The sequence below is a fragment of the Protopterus annectens genome, chromosome 5.part0 (assembly GCF_019279795.1).
Source record: "Protopterus annectens isolate FY-2018-M chromosome 5.part0, PAN1.0, whole genome shotgun sequence".
Lineage (NCBI taxonomy): Eukaryota > Metazoa > Chordata > Ceratodontiformes > Protopteridae > Protopterus > Protopterus annectens.
The window spans coordinates 1,317,746,982-1,317,765,984 of NC_056735.1; the positions used below are offsets into that span (position 1 = coordinate 1,317,746,982).

The 19,003-nt window shown below is 45.5% G+C and overlaps 1 protein-coding gene across 1 annotated transcript in view; it reads left to right on the forward strand.

Annotated features, from left to right (window-relative positions):
• CNOT11 (CCR4-NOT transcription complex subunit 11) overlaps positions 1 to 19,003 on the forward strand; it is an 844,502-nt gene that overhangs the window by 693,180 nt on the left and 132,319 nt on the right. Inside the window, exons 10-11 of the mRNA XM_044071126.1 lie at positions 7,184 to 7,220; positions 8,884 to 8,920. Coding sequence (XP_043927061.1) covers positions 7,184 to 7,220; positions 8,884 to 8,920 — 74 coding nt within the window. The remainder of the gene's footprint in view (positions 1 to 7,183; positions 7,221 to 8,883; positions 8,921 to 19,003) is intronic.

Consider the following 19,003-nt stretch of genomic DNA (forward strand, 5'->3'; position numbering starts at 1 on the left):
TTTTACAGACAATAGACAAAGGTTACAGGTTTCACTTCCATACTCTTCCAAGGAAGAGAGGAATGCCAAACCTACCACCAAACCAAAAAACAAACGCTCTAGGACAAATCAACCACTTACTAAGAATGAGAGCTATAGAAAAGGTACCGTCTATGGAACAAGGACAAGGATTTTATTCCAGACTTTTCCTGGTGCCAAGAAAAGAAAACCAATGGAGACCTATTCTCGACCTGTCCGCTCTGAACACATATCTCATTGTTCCAAAATTCAAAATGCTGACCCTACAGCAACTTCTTCCCATGCTGGGCAAGGAGTCTTGGCTGGTGACTCTAGATCTCAAGGAGGCATACCTGCACGTCCCTATACGACCAGATTGCAGAAGATACCTCAGATTTCTTGCAGGATCAGAGCATTATCAATTCTCAGCATTGCCCTTTGGCTTATTTACTGCGCCCAGAGTATTCACGAAATGCCTGGCATCAGTAATTGCTCATTGCAGGCTTCAGGGAATTCAAATTTATCTATACCTGGACGACTGCCTGATACAAGCGGACAACAAGATCAAATTAACAAAAGATTTGGAAAAGGTTATTCACCTACTGCAAGCCCTGGGATACACAGTCAACATAAAAAAGTCAAGACTGGTACCATCCCAAAGGATTACATTCTTGGGTGCAGAACTGGACACATCAAATCAAATGGCATTTCTCACAGCAGAAAAGCAAAACAACTACCACTCTATTTCATGGCATTAACAAGCAGAACCAGCTTACAGCAAGGAAAGTCCTGCAAGCCCTGGGTTACATGGCATCCTGCATAATATTGATTCCACATGCCAGACTACATATGAGGAAGTTGCAATGGTACCTAAGGAATTTATGGTCTCAGCACAAGCACAGCCTAGAAACCCAAATTCCAATAATTCCATGCCTGAAGCAAGAATTCCTGTGGTGGGCTCAGGCCTGTCAGTTGAACAAAGGACTGCCTTTCCACAGCCTTCACCCAAGCCAGACTATCACCACGGACGCCTCAGACCTCGGTTGGGGGGCACACATGGTAGACAAGTGCATACAAGGCCTATGGACACAAGACCAGCTGAACCTACACATAAATCAAAAAGAGATGCTGGCAGTGAAGCAGGCAATTCAGACATTCAGACCGTTTCTTCAACAAGGTCATTTGCTGATAAGGACGGACAACACCACAGTTATGTGGTATATCAACAAGCAGGGAGGCACACATTCATATCCTCTTTGCCAGATGGCAATGGACCTGTGGAATGTGGCTCTGAACCTCAACATTCAGCTCCAGGCCATATTTGTGCCAGGAAAAGAAAATATACTAGCAGACACCTTAAGCAGAACTACCACGGATGCCCACGAATGGATGCTGCATCCAGACATCTTCAAATCCATTACAAAGAAATGGGGGCTACCAGAAATAGACCTGTTCGCATCCCCACACAACCACCAATTGAGAAAATTCTGCACAAGGGCATACCACCCACTTGCTTGGAAGGTGGACTCCTATCCTTCAGTTGGGAAAACCTAACAGCATATGCATTCCCACCTCTTCCTTTGATGCACAAAGTGCTACTGAAGATCAAAGAAGATCAACCAAGGATCATCCTGATAGCTCCAGACTGGCCGAGGCAGCATTGGTACCCGCTTCTGAGGAGTATGTCTCGGGCACACGCATGGCCTCTACCTCTAGTTCTTTTGCTGCTAACACAGAACAACTTCAAGATCCTGCATCCAAACTTGAAAACACTGCAGCTAGCTGCTTGGAATCTTACGTAAAACAAAATAACCCAGAATTATCCCAGAGGGTTAAAGACATTATCCTGGAGGCTCGCAGACCCTCCACAAGGAAGACTTATTCAGCAAAATGGAAAAGATACCTCATTTGGAGTGCAGCAAAAGGAGAAAATGTATCATTGGCAAACATAGCTAACATCCTGGAATATTTAGCAGAACTTTTCCACAACGGCCTGTCTTACTCTTCCATCAAGATTCATGCATCAGCAATTTCAGCAGAATATAACATGGATCCTCCAATCTTCTCTCATCCTCTACTCAGGCAGTTTCTGAGAGGAATTAAAAATATAAAGCCTCCAAGGAAGCCACCTTTGCCTACATGGGACCTGAACTTTGTGCTAGAAAAGTTAACACTTCCCCCTTTTGAACCAGCAGCAACAGCAGAATTACAGTTCTTATCTTGGAAAACTGCTTTCCTGCTTGCAATCACTTCAGCAAGAAGGGTTTCTGAATTACAGGCATTAATGGCAGTACAGCCCTTCCTTATCTTCCATCAGGATAGAGTGTCCTTGAGAACTAACCCTACTTTTATGCTAAAGGTGGTCTCCAGGGTATCATTGAACCAAGCAATCCACCTACCAACATTCTTCCCCAACCCACAGAACAGGGGGGAAAGACTACTGCATACCTTGGATGTTCACAGACAATTGCACTACTACCTGGACAGAACCAAGAACAATAGAAAAACTGACCAGCTTCTGGTAGCATATGCAGCAGGAATGGAAGGAAAAGCAATTTCAAAACAGACAATCTCAAAATGGATAGGAAATTGCATTAGATTCTGTTACTCTTTTCATGGAAAGACAACTCCAGAAAACATCAGACCTCACTCCACAAGGGCTACAGCCACTACTACAGCTTTCTTACGAGGAGTGGCTACCAAAGACATTTTAGAGGCTGCTACTTGGAGCTCCGTGCATACATTTGCCAAGCATTATAATCTGCCTTTATACTCCAGATCCCGAGCAGGTTTTGCCACTGCTGTTTTGCAAGGGATCTTAACTACACCATAATCTTCTTAGTGCCTCCTCCCCCAGTTTGGCTATGGTATTCTACCCATTTGTTAGGACTGCAGATGCATCCTTGAAGGACATAGTACAGTTTTGTACCTACCATAAATGTAGATGTCCAAGAGGTATGCATCTGCAGTCAGGATTACCCACCCTCCTTCCCCTCTGTGGTACTCCTAGGGTATTTGCCCATCTTGTAGCTAGCTGGGGGAATCTATTATGGTGTATTTGTTTGTATACATGTACATACATGTGTATTTTTGTTTACTCTCTACTGTTTGGAATCATTTGCATTCATCCAAATTTAGCCTTCCTAGAGGGCACCTGGCATCTGGGGCAAGAAACACTGAGGAAAATGGCGTCGGCTGATGCCTTTATACCCAATTGACAGCAGCTATGACGTTGGGTGAAGTGCGACATCAGCCGAGGCCAGACCCAGACTTTGGAATCCAGCCGACCGAAGGGCTGCCTGAGGCAGGACAACCCATTTGTTAGGACTGCAGATGCATACCTCTCGGACATCTACATTTATGGTAGGTACAAAACTTTACTTTCCTCAGAGGGCAATAATTTAAGAGCACCCAGGAGAGCTCCAACCCCAGCCTGCGACCTTGACTTTGTTTTGGAGAAACTCACTCTTCCTCCTTTCGTGCCAGCTGCTACTGCACACTTAAAATTTCTTTCATGGAAAACAGCTTTCCTTTTAGCAATCACTTCAGCAAGAAGGGTATCTGAATTACAGGCCCTTATGGCAGTGGAGCCTTTCATCATCTTTCATGCGGACAGGGTGTCCCTCAGTACCAATCCATCCTTCATGCCCAAGGTGGTATCAAGTGTGGCTCTTAATCAGTCCATTCATTTGCCAACCTTCTTTCCTAATCCACAGAACAAAGGGGAATGGATACTGCACTCCTTAGATGTGCACAGACAACTTAGATTCTACTTGGACAGGGCTAAACCTTAAAGGAAATCTGAACAACCGCTGGTGGCATGTGCTGCAGGGATAGAGGGGAAGGCTTTTTCAAAGCAAACCATTTCTAAATGGATAGGCCATTGCATTCATTTCTGCTATAAGCACCATGGAAAACCTATCCCACAGAGGATCAGACCTCACTCTACCAGGGCTGCATGTACCTCTACAGCCTTTCTCAGAGGCATCCCTACCAGGGACATCCAAGAAGCTGCTACCTGGAGTTCTGTGCATACTTTCACCAAGCATTATTATTTGCCAATTTTCTCTAAATACAGAGCTGGCCTTGCCACTGCTGTCTTGCAGGGCCTTATAACTGGTCCTAAGGCTATCTAAATTCCTCCTCCCAACCTTTGGGAATCTACCCAAATGTAATGACTGCAACAGTGAAACACGAAGAACATAGTACAGTTGTGTACACTTACCATAAATGCAGATGTTCGAGAGTATTCACTGATGCAGTCCTGGATGTTCATCGTGCATACAGCTGCAGTCATAACAGATGGGTTCTCCTGCCGTCAGGCGGGTCCTCGGTCGGCCGAATTCCAAAGTCTAGGTCCGGCGTCGGTTGTCGTCGCTTCTTCCCTGATGTCAGTGCGACAGGGGTATAAAAGAACCAGCCGACACCATTTTCTTCAGTCTTTCTTGCCGCGCGGTGCCCGAAGCAGAAGCAGTTAGCAAGTGCCGGTTGGCCAGCTCCTGAAATTACGAAAATTTTGCAACCAAAGTCTTCTTGAAAGCTAAGTACCCCGTTGGGGAAACCTTTCTTGCCTCAGACCGATGTCAGACAAAGTTAATAATTGTATTTCATGTGGGAAGCAAATACCGCATAAGGATTTCCATTCCCTCTGTATTCCTTGTTTAGGCCCAGACCACGATGTCTCGGTCTGTCGCTTTTGTGCTACTTTCAACAAACTCACCATTAAGCGTCGGGCGGAGTTCGCCCAGCATTATTTTGGCAAAAAATTTAACTATATTATGTCATTGGATACTCAGACTTCCAGTTTTGTCTAAAAAGCGCAAAGATAAGGACCGACACACAAGGTCCGCGTCCTCTACCGACACCACGCCAAAGCAGACTGCAGGTGGTCCGGTTCTCAGCGAGGCACCTACGCAGCCCCTTGACTACCGACGACACTTAATTGGCGGTGTCTCCTGTGCCCGAGGTCGCAGGCTCCTCGGCCCACACCCCGACTACAGATACCGAAGCCACTCTTGGCGGTGAATCTCAAAATGTGGACAGGTCTACCTCCTCTCAAGGTGTCTTCAGACCTTCCTCTTCTTTTTCCAACAAGGCTTTCACTAAGTCTAAAGCAGCCATGCATTCTAAGAGACAAGCTACACAGGGCCCATCTCCATGCCCCATGCCTAAAAAACAGATGCTTAAGATGGCTGAGGATTTAATTGCTCTTATCAGGGGTTCTCAACCCCCCCGGACAAAAGGCCCAGAGTGGAGGAAGAATCCCCCTCCTCTGATCAGGGCTCCATTATATCAGAGCACTCTGATGAACAGGAACATTCTTACTCCCCTTTTGAAGACTCTAATGCAGAGGAGTCCATTCCCTCTGTATCCCCCCCAGAGGATTATTCATTTTGGGAAACTTTTTATACCTTAAGGGAACACTTCCACTGGGAAGGCCAAGATTATTCAGATTCCAAGAAAAGGCTTAGGGAATTTCTCTTGCTACCTCAGCACAGGCCTCTGGCTATACCTCCTGTCTTGGACATACTAGATGATGTGTACTCGGAGGCCTGCCTTAACCCGGATTCTCTACCTCTAGCCCCAGTCAAGCCTGACAGGTACTACAGGGTTCCTGACTCTCACCAATTTCTATACAAAAGCCACGCTGCTGACCCAGAAACTATCTCACAGGGCCCCAAGGGAATTAAGGCCTCCACTGCTAAAAATCCATTACCTTCCGAGAGAGATTCCAGATCCTTAGAAAGGTGGGAAAAAAAGGTATATACCTCGGCCACCTTAACCATGAGGGCATTAAACTGTCAGTTCCATATGCTAAAGTACCAACAGTTTCTGTTATCGCAATTGTGAAGTAAAATGTCACAACCTGAACAACCAGACTTGAAGGAGTTGCAGGATTTGATGCATAGTGCAGAACAAGTGGGTAAACATACCTAACAATGTGGTTTTGATGCTCTAGAGGTCTCATGTAGAGCTGCTGTTACAGGATCAGTCATACGTAGACATGCCTGGCTCAAGGAACAAACCTTACGAGATCATGTCAAAGCTAAATTACTAGATGCACCTCTACAAACGGATGTATTATTTGGTGCTAATGCTGAGGAGGTATTAAGGAAAATGGAGGAAAAGGCTAAATCAATGCAAACATGAAAGATTTTCTACAGGTACAGCCCCCACGTTTCAGTAGAAATTGGCCTTCCAAAAATTGGTCCTTTCCAGCCATTGACAGACCCCAAAGAGGTAGATACAGGCGGCAGAGGGCAATCCCAAGGATCATATAGAGGCAGACAATGGCAAACTCCAGCACCAAGAGGTGGCGAAGACAGTGCACAACAATACAGAAAACAAACCCAATGACTTCCTCCTTTTCATGCCAAGCAAGTCTCAGCTGGCAGCTCCCTTGGAAGGAAAGCTGGCATTATTTACAAGAAATTGGCATATTATCACAACAGACAAATGGATCCTGGACATTATAAACAGAGGCTACAGATTTCATTTTCACACTCTTCCAAAAATGAGGGGCATGCCAAACCTACCACACAATCAAAGGGCAGAGGCACAAATACAAATTTCAAAACTCATGGACATGAAAGCTATTCAAGAGGTACCTACTCACGAACAAGGTCAAGGTTTTTATTCCAGACTATTTCTGGTACCAAGGAAAGGAACCGACTGGAGACCCATTTTGGACTTATCCATCCTAAACACATTTCTACTCGTACCAAAATTCAAGATGCTCACTCTACAGCAGCTTCTTTCCATGCTGGGCAAGGGGTTTTGGCTGGTAACATTGGACCTCAAGGAGGCATACCTGCATGTCCCAATCAGACAAAGCTGCAGAAGATGCCTCAGATTTCTTGCAGGTTCAATCCACTATCAATTCTCTGCATTGCCCTTTGGCTTATCTACTGCGCCCAGAGTATTCACGAAATGCCTGGCATCAGTAATCACCTACTGCAGACTTCAAGGGATACAAATTTAGCCTTATTTGGATGACTGCCTGATCCAAGCGGACAGCAAGCACAAACTTCTAGAACATCTGGCTTATGCAATACGGTTACTGAATTCTCTGGGATACACAATCAACAAAGAGAAATCCAGGCTAACACCATCTCAGAAAATAACTTTCCTGGGTGCCAACTTGGACATAAACACCCAGATGGCCTACCTTACGCCAGAAAAACAGGGGCAACTAACTCAGTACTTCAAAATACTAGCAAATTGTACCAGCTTACTGCAAGGAAAATCCTGCAGGCTCTGGGCTTCATGGCATCTTGCATTCTTTTAATCCCATGTGCAAAGTTGCATATGAGAAAACTTCAATGGTACCTAAAAAACCTATGGTCTCAGCACAGCCACAATTTGGAAACAACAATACCAATAATTGCATGTTTGCAAAAGGAATTTCTATGGTGGGCCCAAGCATGTCAAACAAACACAGGTCTTCCATTCTGCAAGCCTCAAGCAAATCAAGTCATCACAACAGACGCCTTAGATTACGCCTGGGGGGCGCACATGACAGACAGGTGCATTCAGGGAAAATGGTCCCAAAAGGAAAAGCACCTTCACATCAATCAAAAAGAAATGCTAGCAGTGATAAATGCAATTACAGCATTCAAGGACCTCCTGCATCCAGGACAATTATTGATAAGAACAGCCAACACCACAGTAATGTGGTACATAAACAAGGAGGAACACATTCATACCCCCTGTGCAGACTAGCCATGACACTTTGGAACTTGGCTCTGGAATGGCAAATCGAACTTCAAGCACAGTACTTGCCAGGTTTGGAAAGCACGCTGGCAGACAGGCTAAGCAGAAATATGACAGATCCGCATGAATGGAAGTTGCATCCTCAGGTGTTTACACAGATAATCCAAGCGTGGGGAAGGCCAGACATAGATCTCTTCGCCTCCCACAGGAATCATCAATTGGAAAAGTTTTGTTCAAGGACCTTCCATCCAAAGGCCTGGAGAGTGGACACCCTTTCATTCAGTTGGACAGCATGGACAGTGTACGCTTTCCCACCTCTGCCTCTTCTGCCCAAGGTGCTCTTGAAAGCAAGAGCAGACAGACCGAAGATGATACTGATTGCTCCAGACTGGCCAAGACAGCACTGGTACCCACTCATGTGGAGCCTAACACATACTCCTCCCTGGTTTCTACCTCTAATGCCTCTTCTGCTGATTCAGCACAGCTACAAAACTCTTCACAGTCAGCTGAAAACACTCAATCTCGCTGCATGGAAAATTCCTTAACACCACAACAGATCCTACTCCCCAAAGAGGTGCAGGACGTCATTCTGGAGGCCAGAAGGCCATCAACTAGAAAGGCCTACTCTGCAAAATGGAAACGGTTTTGCTCCTGGAATGAGAAAAAAGGCCAGGATCCTAGAAAACTAAATTTGCCTCAGGTATTACAGTATCTAGCTGAGCTGCTGAACAGTGGGCTTTCATTTTCCTCCATAAAAATCCATGCCTCAGCCATTTCTGCAGAATTCAACACGGATCCATCGTTATTCTCTCACCCACTTTTAAGACAGTTCCTCAGAGGGGCTAAGAATATAAGACCACCAAGGAAACAACCAGTGCCAGCCTGGGATCTTAATTACATTCTAGAAAAATTAACATTGCCTCCCTTTGAACCAGCTGCCTCAACAGATTTGCAATATTTGTCCTGGAAAACAGCTTTCCTTCTGGCCATTACCTCAGCTCGTAGGGTTTCGGAGCTACAAGCCCTCATGGCTGTGCAGCCCTTTCTCATCTTCCATCAGGACAGGGTTTCGCTTCGAACCAACCCGTCATTTATGCCTAAAGTGGTATCCAGGGTAGCTTTGAATCAAAGCCATACACTTACCTACCTTTTACCCCAATCCTCAAAACAAAGGGGAAAGGCTGCTACATTCCTTAGACATCCATAGGCAGCTACGTTATTATTTGGACAGAACAAAGCCTTTCAGGAAATCAGAACAGCTTTTTGTGTCCTATGCTGTAGGAGCTCAAGGGAAGCCTGTTACCAAACAGACAATTTCAAAATGGATAGGCCACTGCATACGATTTTGTTACTCCTATCATGGGAAATCTGTCCCTACAGGCATCAGATCCCACTCCACCAGGCCACAGCTACCTCTACAGCCTACCTCAGAGGAGTTCCTACCAAAGATATTTTGGAGGCAGCCACTTGGAGTTCTGTACATACCTTCACAAAACACTACCACCTGCCTTTATATTCCAAAACTAGAGCAGGCTTTGCCACTGCTGTATTGCAGGGCATTCTGGCTCATCCCAGTTCCACCTAGTGCCTACCACCCTGTGCGTAGCTTTGGGATTCTACCCATATGTGATTACTGCAGCTGTATGCACGATGAACATAGTACAGTTTTGTACCTACCATAAATGTAGATGTTCGAGTGCTAATACAGCTGCAGTACAGGTTTCCCTCCCTCCTTCCCCTCTTGGTAAAGGACTAGTGGCTAACACCTCCTCTTACAACCTAATTGGGTTATCCTCCTATGATGTATTTGCTTGCAACTACTGTTTTTTAATTACATTGCATTGCTTGAATATATTTTATATATGATTTATGTATTGCCTTCCTTCTGGGGGCACCTGACATCTGAGGCAAGAAAAGACTGAAGAATATGGTGTCGGCTGTGTCTTATATACCCCTGTCGCACTGACGTCAGGAAAGAAAGTGACAACAACCGACGCTGGACCAAGACTTTGGAATTCGGTCGACCGAGGGACCGCCTGACGGCAGAGAACCCATATGTGATTACTGCAGCTGTATTAGCACTCGAACATCTACATTTATGGTAGGTACAAAACTGTACTTTCCACCTAGTGCCTACCACCCCCTTCTTAGCTTTGGGATTCTACCCATCTGTTATGACTGCAGCTGTATGCACGATGAACATAGTACAGTTTTGTACCTACCATAAATGTAGATGTTTGAGTGCTAATACAGCTGCAGTCCAGGTTTCCCTCCCTCCTTCCCCTCTTGGGACAGGGCCTATTGGCTAACGCCTCCTCATGCAACCTGATTGGGGTATTCATTCATGATGTATTTGCTTGCACTGTTGTATTTTGATTATATGGCATTGCTTTATTACACAAATTTATGTATTGCCTTCCTTCTGGGGGCACCTGACATCTGGGGCAAGAAAAACTGAAGAAAATGGCGTCGGCTGGTTCTTTTATACCCCTGTCACACTGACGTCAGGGAAGAAGCGACAACAACCGATGCAGGACCTAGACTTTGGAATTCGGCCGACCGAGGACCCACCTGACGGCAGGAGAACCCATCTGTTATGACTGCAGCTGTATTAGCACTCAAACATCTACATTTATGGTAGGTACAAAACTGTACTTTACCCTCCCTCCAGACCCCTAACTTCTTTTGGCTATACCTCTACTTTCCTTTACTATGCTTAAAAGCTTTTTGATGTATTTGCTTTTTTGTTGGAGGTATATCATTGTATTTTTATATTTAATTGCTTCCCATTAGGGGGCACCTGACATCTGGGGCAAGAAAAACTGATGTAATGGCATTGGCTGCATGTTTTATACCCCTGACAACCTGATGTCACGGAAGAGGAGACAGCAACCGATGCAGGACCCAAGACTTTGTTAATCAGGCCGACTGAGGGCTACTGCAAGCAGATAACCTAAGTGTAATGACTGCAACAGTGAATACACCCGAACATCTACATTTATGGTAAGTGTAAACAACTGTACTTTTTAAGTATAGTTTCCCAAGGATACAGATTCCACTTTCACTCCTTACCAACCCCAAACGGTTGGCCAGATCTACCCACAGATCAGTGGGCAGAGGCTCAAAAGCAAATTCTCTCTCTAAGCATCAGAGCTATTCAACCTGTTCCAGAAGGGGAAAGGGGACAAAGTTTCTACTCAAGACTTTTCCTTGTCCTATCTTGGACCTCTCTAGCCTGAACACATTTTTGGTGATCCCAAAATTCAAGATGCTAACTCTTCACCAGCTGCTTCCTATGCTAGGCAAGGATGCCTGGTTGGCAACACTGGATTGAAAGGAAGCCTACCTGCACATCCCAAAAAGGGAATCTTGCCGAAGATACCTATGCTTCAGAGCAGGCTACATGCACTATCAGTTCTCTGCACTGCCCTTTGGCTTATCTACCATGCCCAGGGTAGTCACAAAGTGCCTAGTTCCAGTCATTGCATTTTGCAGGCAAAGAAATATTCAAATATACCCATACCTGGACGATCGTCTAATTCAGACAGAAAGCCAGGACATATAATATTAAATCATCTGGCATTTGTAAAGAAATTGCTAACTTCTCTGGGGTACACCATAAACGAAAGGAAATCACATCTTGTGCCCTGCCAACAAATTGTATTCCTGGGTGCTAGCTTGAATACAACTTCCCAGATGGCCTACTACACCCCAGAGAAACAAGTTCATTTCACAGCGTACTTCAAACTACTGGCTACAAAGACCCAGCTATCTGCAAAGAAAATACAGCAAGCCCTGGGGTTCATGGCCTTGTGCATTCTCCTAATTCCATATGCAAGACTGCATATGAGGAAACTACAGTGGTGTCTAGTGTCAACATTCTCAGGATCTAGAAGCAATGATTCTTCTCATACCTTGTCTACATACAAGAGTTCCTTTGGTGGGCAGAGGCCTGTCACCAAAACAAGGGACTGCCATTCACTCCCCCCCCCCCCTGCTGCCCAAACCCTAACAGACGCATCAGACTATGCATGGGGGGGCTCACTTGGCAGGGAAGTGCATTCAGGGCAAATGGAACCCAAGTCAAATGCACCTGCATATCAATCAAAAAGAAATGTTACGCAGAATGGTCTGACAGCCTTCAAGGACCACATTCTTCCAGGACAATTAATGGTAAAGACTGACAACACCACTGTTATGTAGTACATAAACAAGCAGGGGGGAACCCACTCATACCCTCTCTGCAGACTAGCCATGGCTCTGTGGAACACCGCCTTGAGCTACCAAGTGCACCTACAGGCTCCATTCTTGCCAGGAAAGCTAAATACACTGGCAGACAAACTAAGCAGAAATATCATGGAACCACACGAGTGGAAACTGGAACCAAAGATATTCAACATGTTGAGAAACAAATGGGGGAGCCCAGATATAGACCTGTTTGCCTCCCCCAGAACTACAAATTGGAAAAATTCTGCACAAGGACTCCCCACAAACAAGCTTAGAAAGTGGATGCCCCATCCTTCACCTGGAAGAACCTATCAGTTTATGCCTTCCCCCTCTGCCTCTCCTCTCCAAAGTACTACTAAAGATCAAACAGGACAAACCAAGGACGATACTAATTGCACCAGACTGTCCACGCCAACACTGATACCCCCTTTTGCACAGTGTGTCACTGCTGGCACCATGGCACCTGCCTCAGACCCCTGTCCTGTGGTCCCAGCAGGAGGGCCACATTCTGCACCCACAGCTTCAAACCCTGAACCTGGCAGCCTGGCTAATTACCTGATCACTCCGTTACCATTCCTGAGTAAGCAAGTGTTGGATGTCATTCTGGAGGCAAGGAGGCCTAGTACTAGAAAATCCTATGCTGAAAAATGGAAAAGATTCTTTTCCTGAAACCAAACTCAGGGGATGGGCACAGCCGCGCCCATTTTACCTCAGATTCTTCAATACTTAACCAAGATGCTGCACAAGGGCCTTTCCTTTTCCTCCATCAAAAGTCATGCCTCTACCATTTCAGCTCATTACAACACAGATCCACCCCTCTTCTCTCATCCACTGCTGAAGCAGTTCCTCAGAGGGGCCAAAAACTTAAGACCACCCAGGAGAGCCCCTATGCTAGCCTGGGACCTTAACTTTGTATTGGAAAAACTCACTCTACCTCCTTTTGAGCCAGCTGCAAATGCAGAGTTGAAATTCTTTTCTTGGAAAACAGCCTTCCTTTTAGCCATCACTTCGGCAAGAAGGGTGTCTGAATTACAGGCCCTCACGGCCGTGGAGCCATTTATCATTTTTCATGCGGACAGGGTGTCCCTCAGGACCAGTCCCTCCTTCATGCCCAAGGTGGTATCTGGTGTGGCCCTTAATCAGTCCATTCATTTGCCAACCTTCTTTTCTAATCCACAGAACAAAGTGGAACGAATACTGCACTCCTTATATGCACAGACTACTTAGGTTTTATTTGGACAGGACTAAACCTCTCAGGACATCTGAACAACTGCTGGTTGCATTTGCTGCAGGGGCAGAGGGGAAGGCCATTTCAAAGCAAACTATTTCTAAATGGATAGGCCATTGCATTCATTTCTGCTTTAAGTACCATGGAAACCTACCCCACAGGGGATTAGACAACATTCAACCAGGGCTGCATCTACCTCTACAGCCTTTCTCAGAGGTGTCCCTACCAGGGACATCCTAGAAGCTGCTACCTGGAGTTCTGTACATAGCTTCACCAAGCATTGCCATTTGCCAATTTTTTTCTAAATCCAGAGCTGGCTTTGCCACTGCAGTCTTGCAGGGCCTTATAGCTGGTCCCAATGCTATCTAATTTCCTCCACCCATCCTTAGCTTTAAGAATCTACCCAAATGTGATGACTGCAACAATGAAACACTGTACACTTACCATAAATGTAGATGTTCGAGTGTATTCACTGTTGCAGTCCTAGTTACCCTCCCTCCAGCACCCTGACTTCTATTATCTATACCTCTCTTCTTGCTTTCTATGCTTAAAGCTTTTTGGTGTATTTGCTTTTTTGTTGGAGGTATGTCATTGTATTTTTATATTTAATTTTCCCATTAGGGGGGCACCTGACATCTTGGGCAAGGAAAACTGATGTAATGTTGTCGGCTGCATGCTTTATACGCCTGAGTACCTGATGTCATGGAAGATGAGACAGCAACCAACGCAGTACCCAAGACTTTGTTAATCAGGCTGACTGAGGTATACTGCAAACAGATAACCCAAATGTGATGACTGCAACAGTGAATACACTCTAACATCTACATTTATGGTAAGTGTACACAACTGTACTTTTCACATGTTAAAGTATCAGCAACATATTATGAAACTAATTAAACAAAAAATGATGTTGATTCCTGATTATGCAGAACATAAAGATTTACAAGAGTTAATGCATTCTGCTACCCAAGTTGGAAAACATACTTTGCAGTGTGGTTTTGATGCCTTAGTAGCATCTTGCAGGGCTGCTGTCACTGAGTCTGTTCTTAGAAGGCATGCTTGGCTTAAGGAATAAATCTTGCCAGACCATGTCAAAGCAAAATTACTAGATGCTCTATTAAACCAAGGACGTCTGTATGGCACTAAAGCAGAAGTCCTCAAAAAGATGGAGGACGTGTATACAAACAACCCTCTCCTACCACCGCCCCAAGTTCGCACAATGTTTAGGAAACCAACGACCAAAGCACATTCTCGGGGCCCCATGCCATAGAAACAAATGCTTAGAATGGCTGAAGACCTTATTACCTTAATTAGGGAAAGCCAGCCTCCCCCCTGTAAAAGACCAAGAACTGATTTTCCTTCTGATTCTTCAAATCATTAGTCCGATGACTGTGACCATTCTGATTACCAGGACATACCTTTATCCACCTATGAGGATTCTAATGCAGAGGATTCCATTCCCTCTGCTTCCCCACCAGAAGATGTTTCTTTTTGTGAAAGCCTGCATACCCTCAGAGAGCATTTCCGCTGGGAGTGCCAGGACGATCAAGGCTATTCAACCTGTACCAGCAGAGCAAAGGGGACAAGGTTTTTACTCCAGACTGTTTCTGGTACCCAGAAAAGAAAACTCTTGGCGCCCTATCTTGGATATGTCTGTTATTTTCTGAAAAAAAAACAAACAAAAAAATACATATACTTGTTTCCCGCCTTTCTAAGCTAGTGTAGTCCAGTTTTCAGGTTAGTGCTGAATTCAGGGCTGTGTTGCAAACCTGGTTTGTCATTTGTTTAGTGCTTTTTGGTTTACCTGTGTTGCAAATCTGTTTTTGCCCGTACCTTACTTGGATAGAAGGATGTTTCTCTGTTCACCTGTGAGAGAGTGGAGCTTTGAGCAGCCTATCTGTCCCTGTAGGAGTGGTTTCAGCCCAGAAATTAGTAGTTTATTGGCCATTTTGGGGCTAATTTCTCTTTCATTTCACTGCTATAAAAACCGCATTTAGCCGATTTTGCGGGCCGGGCAGCGCCAGTTAGCTAGGGTATAACTGTTCCCGGCTTCACAAAGTCTCCTCTTCAATTTTTCCCTTGGAACTAGACAAACTTTTAACTTGAGCTCTCAAGCCATTAAGTTCTCAGCCCAGCACTTGCTCAAAACTCATAGCAAGCACTTATAAACCCTAGCACTAGACCCCACCTGTACTGTACAGAAGGACAAGGCCTTACCAGCCAGTCAGTAAAACAGTTCACTGTACCTATCCAGGCATGTCCAAAGGGCAGTTTCAGGTGCACTCTCCAGTCCAACTGGTGAATCTGGGCATTTTGAGGCAATGTTGCCAACTGCCTCATGTACACAGACAACCCTCTCCTCCTACCACCAAACACTAATACATGTGAGAGATGCAATTATACAGCCAAACTGGAGGCTAAGCTCTGTCAACCCAAGACTAGATTAGACACTCAAGAGAAGGGAAATACTTGCATCACACCACCAGTCTCACATAGACCCATTAAACCAGCACTGGCAAAAAAAAAAAAAAAAAAAACATAAATACACGAAAACATACTTGGAGGCGCTAAATAAAAATCTGCAAAAGCAACAGAGACCTCCAAAGCAGACATTCAAGCAACCTGCCCCCCCCCCCAAACACAAACCAAGAAACACATACTTCACAAAACCAGTGTGCCACGCAATCACAGCCCTTAAGGCAAAATAACATACCCAACATACTAGTAATAGGTGACTCTATAGTCAGGCACACTGACTTCCCACTCAGTAGGCTTAATAAGGAGAAGGTTACTGTTAACTGCCTGTCAGGTGCCAGTATCCGCCACATAACACAAGCACACAGGTCACTCCAGAACAAGTACAAATACGACTCTGCCATTGTCCATGTTGGTGTTAATGACCTGAGCCGTATCTCCCTGGACTACATGAAAAGAGACATGGAAGAGCTCTCTGATCACGTAGCCCAGGCTGGTATGACCCTGACCCTGAGTAGCATCCTGCCCCCACCAAGAATGATACCATGGTATAAAGAAAAAATTATCAGTTTCAACAATTGGCTAAGTTTCTGGTGTCATTCAAAGGGGATCCAGTATCTGTCCACCTGGGATGACATGCTCGACAAGCCATGCTGCTTCGCTAGACGGCTTGCACCTGTCACCCTTAGGCTTTTGAGTACTGCCCAAGGCTCTTGCCACCCCCATAGTGCCTTTTTTAGGCAAGGCTCAAAAAACAAACCCACCGCTGTAAATAGCACAAGTAACAAAACTGAGGGTAATGCTACTCAGTGCCAGAAGTCTAAACCTCAAAATGCGCGCACTCAAGGCACTCCTCAGTATGGTGAAAATCGATATATGTGCAGCAACAGAAACCTGGTTTAAGGCTCCTGAGGGCACCCCAGCACTGCCAGGCTACAACTCATGCCATACATTTTGGCCACAGAACCTGGACCGAAATACACAAGGTGGGGGGGCATATCCATATTCATCAAGGTTACCCACACCTCCAGGTTAGTGGCACAGCACGATGCTTCAGAGATTATCCATGTGCAGCTAACAACGGGCAAAACAATTCAAATTCTAGATTGCTACAGATCACCCACCATGTCCCAGGACCCCATTCCACATTTCTGGAAACAATGGAAACATAAAGGTCTTGCCAAACACCCTGATATTGGGTGATTTCAATTACCCAAACATTAACTGGGAAAACTACTCAAGTACTAACTGCTTTGCCCAACATTTCCTAGAATTTATAAACTCCAGTGCCCTAGATCAACTGGTCAATACTCCCACCAGAGGTGATAACATATTGGACCTGGTCATCACCAACATGGGCGACCGGTGTTCCACACCGGAGGGCAACCCCTCGCTGGTTAGATCTGACCATAAACAAATCACTTTGGATATCCACATTCTGCCCCCACCCCCGGACAAGGAAACCACTGTGAAAAACATTTAGTGTATAGTGTATAGTGTATAGGTTAGTACTAAGCTAACTGCCCTTGTGAGCCATTTTAAGCCTAGCCAATTCTCCCTTCTGAGACTCAAACCCTGCGCCTTCTGTTTGTAAGGCAAACACCTTAACCATTAGGCCGCCCTCCCAAGCCTGGATCAACTGGTCAATACTAATTTCAAAAGCAAATGTCACGTTACTTAAGACTGAGGTGGAAAGTTTCAAAGCCCCCATGCTAAAGGATAATGCTGTCCAAGCTGCAAAATCCTTTACTAATGCATTCTACGGGCACCTTCAAGAATGCATGGATCGTGCTATCCCAAGCAAAACCAAGACTCTCTCCTCCAAGAAAAGGAAACCAGTCTGGTGGACCCCTGCCATAAACAAGCTATACAATAGAAGGAGGAAACTAGTACAGAAAAGTAAAATCCCAAGAAGGGAAGACATCCCTGATCAGTATCCTCAAGAAACTACGATCCCTCATAAAATCATCCAAGGCGAGCTTCGAAAGAAAAATTTGTAAAGACACCAAAGATAACCACAAGGCATTCTTTAGCTATGTCAAGAATCTCAGTGGCAGTGCTCAGATCTGCCTGGAGTTGGTGCAGACTGCCACAAAATACACTGAACCGACTGATATCGCCAACATCCTGACAGGTTCAGTGCAAACTTCACCCCCCTCTCACCCCCAGAAGGGCCCATAACCATACCAGAAGAATGTAGAGCCATTGAAATCCCAGACACTCTAGTTAAAACAGCCCTCTCCAAAGCCAAAAACACAGCATCAGTGGGACCGGACGGTGTCCCAGACTGCGTCCTACACAAGCTCAAAGACTATCTAACCTCTCACCTAAACGCAGTGTTCAAGCTCAGCCTCTCCACAGGCTACGTACCCATAGAGTGGCGCACAGCAATGGTTATTCCACTCCACAAAGGTGGAGCCACAACAGACCCTGAGAACTATCACCCTATAAGCCTGACTAGCTTGGTCTGCAAGGCTGTGGAGCGCATCATTATGGAACTCAACAGAGACATTGGGAACCTCCAAACACTGGACCCTACCCAGTTCGGCTTTAAGGGCAGATCATGCCTCCTCAGCTTGGTGGACGACTTTGAGACAGTTACCAAGGCTATAGACGAGGTAAAGATGGTACACACAGCCTACCTAGACCTCGCAAAGTCCTTCGACACCATTCCCCATTCTGCTATTATAGACAAGCTCACCAGCCCGAACATAAACCCCTGCGTCACAAGATGGGTTGCCAACTGGCTCACGGACAGAACCCACATGGTGAGAGCTAGGTCCGACTCTAAACTGGTTACAAGTGGCGTTCCCCAGGGCTCAGTCATAGGACCCCTCCTGTTTGGCATATACTTCTCAGAGGTACAGGCAAGCAGAGGAGGACTATGGGTGACCAAGTTCACAGACGACTGCAAACTAGGGGCTATAGTTGACTCTCTGGCTGACACAGAGATCCTCCAAAAGGGTCTCATTGAGATGGATACGTGGTGTCAAAATCATGGCCTCAAGCTAAATGCCAAAAAGTGCATAGTCATCCCCTTTGGAAAAAACAAAGTACCCACAAACTACCACATAGGTGGTAGACCCCTAAATACGGAAGACGTAATAAGGGATCTGGGGACCCAAGTAGATAGCAATCTCTCCTTTGATAATCACATTGCCAAAGTGGTTAGAAAATCCCTCTATGTGGCCCACCTAATCACAAAAGGGTTTGCATCCATATCAAAAGAGGTCATTGTGCCCCTCTACTCATTAGACCCATCATAGAGTACAATGCCCCATTTGGGATGTACCTTACAAGACACCTACAACAGCTGGAAAGACCACAGAAGTACCTCACCAAGAGGATCACTGGCCTCAGATG